At 38.9% G+C, this 7,591-nt stretch overlaps 1 protein-coding gene across 1 annotated transcript; it reads right to left on the bottom strand.

Annotated features, from left to right (window-relative positions):
* Positions 1–4,250: 4,250 nt before the first annotated feature.
* Positions 4,251–5,685, bottom strand: hoxd9a (homeobox D9a). The gene is made up of 2 exons (XM_029459165.1): positions 5,070–5,685; positions 4,251–4,563 (listed from the first exon to the last, which is right to left on the bottom strand). Exons 1-2 carry the CDS (start codon positions 5,641–5,643, stop codon positions 4,319–4,321), a joined length of 819 nt encoding a protein of 272 aa, XP_029315025.1. The 5' UTR covers positions 5,644–5,685; the 3' UTR covers positions 4,251–4,318.
* Between the last annotated feature and the right edge of the window lie 1,906 nt (positions 5,686–7,591).

Consider the following 7,591-nt stretch of genomic DNA (forward strand, 5'->3'; position numbering starts at 1 on the left):
TGATGATTGTATCAGTTTTTATGACGTTTTTACGCAGATCCGCAGACCGCAGAGCCATTAAAAATCTCCCCACCCATGCATTCCATACTAATGAAACATTGTTGCATTGATGTTCCATGCTGTGTGTGTGTGTGTGTGTGTGTGTGTGTGTGTGTGTGTGTGTGTGTGTGTGTGTGTGTGTGTGTGTGTGTGTGTGTGTGTGTGTGTGTGTGTGTGTGTGTGTGTGTGTGTCTCTATAAAACTTATAGAATACCTGCTGGTCAAATTACGTCAACTGTTTTACAGTTATTGTGGTGTGTGTTAGTGGGTTGGTATAGACACAATACAGAGAATATTTAATGCACTCTGCAGGTAGTGTGGTTGAGTGTAACGAAAGTACATTTACTCAAATACTGTTATTTAGTACACATTTGAGGTACGTCTATACTTTATTTGATATATGTATGGTTTAGAGAAATATTGCACTTCTTATCCAACTACAGTATCTGAATGCTTTAGTTACTTAAGATTTTACTTGATGCATTGTTATCATGTTTTATAAATTCATAATGTAAAAAAAAATGAAACTACCTAACAGTAGAATTGTTCAAATAGTTACATATATATGCATCAGTAATAATAATGCAACATGACTTGTGATACTTTAATTAGCCTACATGTTGCTGATAATTCGTAGGGCCTACTTGTATTTCTAATGCAGGACTTTCTTTCTTTTTTACAGTCTGGTATAGATACTGTTATTTCTTCCACCGGTCTTTGTGCTTGACAGGAACGATTAATTTAAGGCTACACACACATGCACGCGCATGCACACACACACACACACACACACACACACACACACACACACACACACACACACACACACACACACACACACACACATGAGCATGGCTATAACCAGGTTAACTTCTTTCATATGTCCATTGATTGTCTGTGACTTTGATGGTAGCATATCATATAGGCTATAAGTGTTCCGTACTTTAGCCCACAGCTCATTTTCACAGCTCTTACTTTGATACAGCTTCCACGGAAATAACACTGGACAGTGTGACTATGGAACACAGCACGGGGTGTAACATGACTTTAGCTAATGACCAGAGTGACCCCCACTCATGACCTGTAGAGGAAGTGACACATGACTATCTATATGGGTACTGAACAGTAAGGATGGAATAGGCATGTTGACATAAATCCCCCCCCCTCCTCCTCCTCCTCCTCCTCTCCCCTATAACTGTATCTTTCTCGTTTTCAAAGAAATTGTTTGATCCCGTTATTGTGTGCGTGTAAACAGCGTTCAAACATGTAGTTGTAATTTTAAATCAAGAAGCTGAACATAGTCTTTCCGGGGTCAAGTTTTCAGCCAGTCCACTCTACTTATCACACATGTTGCACAAGACGCTAAACAATCCATTCAACATTTCCTGTAATTGCTTCAATATTTTTCTTTTCATCGAGTTGCTGTCTGAGCGCTGCCATTTACTGTCATTGTTTGGATACGTTGAACAACTCGTGAAAAACACTTTTTATGGTGACGACTGAAGTAAAGGCCCCTCTAACTCTCCCACTGCAGACTGAATAAAAACACATCAGCAAGAGAAAGAAAAGCAGCACCGCTGCATTTTCATCGAGTAAAATATGCTACATAACAAGACAGTGTTTAGTAAATCCTCAGCCCTGACGCTTCATGTTCAGGTTTCGCATCAGAATGGAAATAAGTACATTCAGGGGCCTAAAGTTTGTTTGTACTACTAAGTTGTAGGGTCACAGAAACCTCCATTATAGCCTATTTTAATATTTATTTCTCAAATGTATTGTATTTGATTATTCTAAACATGATTACGTGTCGTACTTGAGGTAATTGTTTATAGGTTTGAATCATGTTGTTACACGGATAGGCTTTTTTTTAATATATTTTAAATATATTTAAATATTTACGCTTTGTTTATGTCAGTGATTTAAACACAATACTTAAGTATGACAGTTGAATTTGAGCATTGTACTGGGAAAAACAGCACACGGTACAGTGTCTCTGAGTGTCTAGTACCTCCAGAGTCACTACTGAGCTTTCATTAAATATTAGTCTGTCATCAACATTTTCATTTCCTCACACTACAAGGACAACAACAGACTTCTTCGTTGCACCGTCATTTAAAATACAAATAAAGGGGGGTGTGGCCTTAGAGCAGGAATGCATTCCTTAAAGTTGACTATACTGGTTCCTGTATTCATCTGTAAAAAGATGCACTGAGGCTTCTCCTTTTCTGAACCGATTAAAATCGGCTGCTGCTTTGTGCAAATGTAGACCTGTAACATATCGCTGGGATGTGTGGTTTGAATAATATCACGAGATTACAATAAAAACCCTGCAATAGGCTATTAAAAAACATTCAGATGTTCAAATGTGCAACTGTTAAAAAAGCGTGCTATTTTGTTTTTCCCCCAATAACAACAGATTTCGATTCAAAACGGTAAATTGTGTTATTATCATTGCCACTGCTTTAAAATGTCCACACTTTTAGATGTTCACAAACCGACATCCTCCAGTTGTATAAAGGATGTTCAGAGATAAAGACATCAATTATTAGTTTTCTTTCAGAACAGCTTTTCTTATATATAAATGAATAAACCATGAATGCATGCTGTATGGCTCATGTGTTGCCTGCATGTTCCAGCTGTGAATGCATTGCTGTAACTGAGACTAAAAGACCAATATCGCCCTCTAGCGCTCTCATTACTTCCCCAATGAAGCCTACTGCTCCAGCAGAGGTATTTAGTTTAGTAATTCAGGGTTTTTTTTGCATTTGATTTGACTAGTTCCGTTACAAATGTTATCATTAATTAATTTACACACATTTCTAACAGCATCCATAACGATCATGGTCTAATTTTGTTTCCTCTGTTGCAGCCTGTGTAAGTTAAACATTAGGACACATTGCCTGGTTTTACATTTCAGTATAAAATAAACTAACCAGAAGGAAAAACTGCATCGGACATCAGTCAAAGTTAAGTTTTTTTTCCCATCGGTGGGAAGTGCAGTTGGTGAATAAACGTGACCATTAAGGTGGGGGTGATTTCCTCTAAAACAATTCATCGACCAGACACCCTGTGGAAAAGTGTCTACATTCTGTTTGTCAGCAACAGACGCAAAGGCCCGAGATAAAGAGAGTTTCAAAGGAGAGTGTAATTACTGGCCAGCACCATAAACTCATTTAGGCCAGACGTCTAGCCATTTCTATAGCTTTATTGGACCACGTTTCTTCCTGCTTTAAAGTAATTATTCGTACAAGTTGAACAATAAATTGGAAATCCGCCGCAACACCTCTCCCAATCGTAAACACTTTTGTTCTTCTACGTTTCAAATCCACGGTTTAAAACCATTTTAAACAGTAGGCCTATGTAAGAGAATGTAAGGGTGATTTGAGTACATTTCTCTGCAGCGTATCGATCACTATCGACTGCTTATCACTTATAACTGCAAACAAGAAAATTGTAAAATCTATCAAACACTGACTATTGTGTTAAATGTTGAGTTGCATGCTAAAAATGTGCTGCTGTAAAACATTTTACTGCAGTAGCAGTCTGACCAAAAACAAGGCTTCAGGGTTTTATTTAATTCTATTTATTTATATTAAAAAATCTAATATGTCTACTTAAATGAAATCACCCACCAGCATGCCACAACCGTGTAAAGTTGTTAAATAAATTAAAGGAAAACATGTTAATCTACTCATTGTTGTCTGAAGTAAAAAATATATTTTTTAAAGGATCATTTGTTATGGTTTGTGAGAAAGCAAAACGCACGCGCCTAGATGTTTAATTCACACACCTTATGGGCCACAATTTAAAAGTCTTTGTGAAAATGGTTCAATGCACGCTTACTGACGCAGTATCTCATCGTGTGTGTACCGACAACAGACAGCAGTCAAGTACTTGAGCTGTGAAAATGTTTTATATACAACTACAAATTCTTAACTATAAGCAATACACATAGGCACGTTTCCTACTGAAGGAGGGGGGGGGGGGGGGGGCTCAACAAATCTGACAAACTGCTCGCCTGCTTGTGTGTAAATTGTAAAACAGAAACTATTACATGAAACAGTATTTGACGGATCCTGTCTGAATCTCACTAAGACAAATTCCTGCACATGTGATTTTCATGTAGCCTATATCCGTCCAACACGTTATGACACTGACACGCAATATTACACTATAGCTAGAGGATCTAAAAATGAAAATGGCTACCGAGGCTCCTACCAAAATGAATTTAATTGTTCAGATGGCTTCATTGGTACAAATGTGTCAAATGGCTGTGATTTCATAGGTGATCCTTGCCGCTCCTCTCTCTGTTCATCTTCTTCATTTTCATCCTCCTGTTCTGGAACCAGATCTTCACTTGTCTCTCGGTTAAAGTGAGTATGCGGGCCACTTCATAGCGTCGGTCTCTTGTCAAATACATGTTGAACAGGAACTCTTTCTCCAGCTCTAAAGTCTGATATTTTGTGTACGGGCATCGCTTCTTTCTCGTGGAGCGTGCGTGAATCCAGTTTGCTGCAGGGTTGCCTGAAAAACAGATGTATATGAAGTAAAGACACATGTGATGGGGATGTTTTTATTTATTTTAAACTTCAAATAAATGGTTCCTAAATTGTGATTCGGGGACTTGTAAGGACACTGGTGTGGTTGCAGAAAAGTAAAAGCAAAATGAGAAATTGTTTAATGTGTTGGACAATGCGCAAAGACGACTATTTCCATTACATGTGTTCCTGTTTGTACTGGTAGGTAAAATAACATAACAAAGAAAATAGCATATCTATATATATATATCCCTAAAGTCTAACTCAGGTAAAATCTCAAATAAAGGAGCAATATTGCTATTTTGGGCGTCCTGTGACATGAACAACTTTTGGATTCCCTGTAATAACCCGAGCAGGGCGGGTTTTTTTCCCTTTCGGAGCCGAGGTATAGTACGAGACACTTTTATAGGTTAGTAAAACCTCCAGTTTTACACACCCAGCTCATACAGTTCTTAGGGTTGTAAATCAGGATTGGCTATTTCGTTTACTTACTTGGGTCAAGTTGTTGTTGTTTCTCCTCTTTGGGCTCGCTGTGGCTCGAAAGCTCACTTCCACTGTGCTCTTTGGTCGCTTTTTCTGGACACTCCGATACTCCACAAGCGAATTCACCGGCGAGCGGCCGAGCCTCTGCCTCCAACGTGTCGCACTCTGTAGCTTTCGGTGGCAAGACCTCTGGCTTTGTCCCGTACGGACGACTGCTGGAGTGAAATCCGGCGAACGAAACGTGGTTGGAGATGGGGTCCATCCAGGAGCGAACGCCGACATATCTACCGTCCGAGGCGGGGAGGTGGGACTGGTGGTGGTGGTGGTGGTGCACATACGGATGATAAATCCCCTGCGGGTGAACCGAGGACCAAGACGACGAGAAAACGGCGGACTTTGGTGCAAAATTGCAAGAGGAGAAGTCTGCGTTGTCCCCAGCACCTGGCGGCCTCGGGGTCACCGTGTGTGGAGCCTGAATAAAGCGAGCACCGTACACATCCTCCGGCTCCTGCCCCATTATAGCGTCCACATAGCAGTTACTGAGAGTGCCACTGGAAGACATTTTTGATCTCTTCCTACTCATATAATAAGGGTTGCACTGTTACGGGAAGCTTCCCTCTATGAACAATCATAGTATTTTTGCTGGCCTGCATCTACAGGGATTGGTTACATGGATCACGTGGTCATATTTACCAATACAGCGAGTAAATCAATCCTGCCCTTGCTCTCTTTTTTTTTTCCTCGTCAGGTTTAATTTAGCTTTTCATTTCACAAATAATAAAAAGCCCCATCAGATGTGACTGGAGGGAGAAAGCAACCGCTCAAATGAATGCAAATGATTTTTTTTCAACAATACAAGCAGCTCAAAAAAAAAAAAGAATAAGACATATTTCCCCCCCCCCCCACACACACACACACACACACACACACTTGCACAGTACACAAACACTCCGTGTCTTAATGTTGGAGAAAAGTCTTCTAATATTGTCCTGATACCCTCAATGCTAGTTAAATGCTTTATAGACTTACAGAGTCCTCGTAAAATAGATGTAATAACATGTTGTAAAATAACAGACGCCATTTCCGCTCACAATGCGGTGTATCCATTGTTAATATTCGGCGAGAAAACACATTTTCTGGGTTGGTTTAATTTTTAAAAGCTAAGCCGGAAACGGCAGTTGTGAAATTATTGTATTCATTCAAAGCAAGGCAATAATGTCTTTATGCATCAATAAATGTTTTATGAGGTGCGTGTGATTATACATGCCGTCAATAAAAAAAATAAAAAAAGACTTGGAGAAGCTAAGTCCATCTGTGTGCTGCTGTCTGGTAAGGTGAACATTGTAATTTCAATGTAATATACATCTCGCACTTTATTTATAGTAGGATTTCACTATTTTTGCTTGTTTTGAAGGAGAGTTTGTTGACTTTCAGTGTAAAAAAAAAAATCAAATTTCAAGGGAAATAGATGAGATTTATGTCAAACATGCAGACTGGAGATCAGACTGATCGTTACATCATTTCATCACATATAATCCTAAAATATGAAGTTATTCTGCACAATGAAAAGAAATGCTACGTGGCTACTGAGGCCTGTGTCGCTGGGAGGGAAGGAAGAGTTGAGTCTTGCCTGTGAATTTGTGCTTGAACATAACTTACCCTCGCCTGATGGTTCTTATAGACTGTTAGTTTAGTCACAAACAGGTCTGGAAATATAAAAAAAACACCATGTTTATTTGATTACAGAACCTCCGCCTCTCTGCGCCTTTCTGCTGCACTCTTCGTGCACACAGAAAGCCTTATATCGTATTTAGATTATTTTAGTGTTAGTGTTTTGTGATGTATTTCACAAACAGCAGTTTCTAGTTTTCAGATAATCTTTAGTGAGCTGAGATATATTTAAAATCACGTGCTTGTTATTGTATCATAACAACTAAAAAACCGCATGTGCTACAACTGCTGGTAGCCCACTAACTAAATATTTGTTAAGTTTTTAAGGTTGTAGTCTCATCGTCAAACAATTAAACTCTAATTTAGTGAAATTAGGAACACATTAGGATCACCATTTATTTTCTTGCAGTTAAGTGTAATAGGCTCGTTAAACAAAAAACTATTTTTATTTTTCCCCCTCCTCTTCATCACCATTTGAAGCGAACTAATCCCTGCGTCAATGCAAATACCGCAGATGTCGGCGGTGACATGGCAGTCACTACTAACTGAGATGCTTGTAGATCAGGGACTTTGGTGACATAATCCAACACAAACCAATATAATTTTAAACAATTTATTGCAAGATACATGCCACAAACATGCAATAATTTCACAGATAAACATTGTTTTTTTCCGCCATAGAAACATTTCACTGTTCAGCAAATTGCTTGCAATTACTGTAAAACAAATGTTGCACTACACGACAATAAATGTGCTTTCATGACTGAAAATGAGAGTATCTCTTTTTACAAACAGCTCGCCATCGCGATACAATAGAATATCCATGTCTACAGGGAAGAAATCTACATCTCCAATAATTT

Source organism: Cottoperca gobio, chromosome 21, assembly GCF_900634415.1.
Source record: "Cottoperca gobio chromosome 21, fCotGob3.1, whole genome shotgun sequence".
Classification (NCBI taxonomy): domain Eukaryota; kingdom Metazoa; phylum Chordata; class Actinopteri; order Perciformes; family Bovichtidae; genus Cottoperca; species Cottoperca gobio.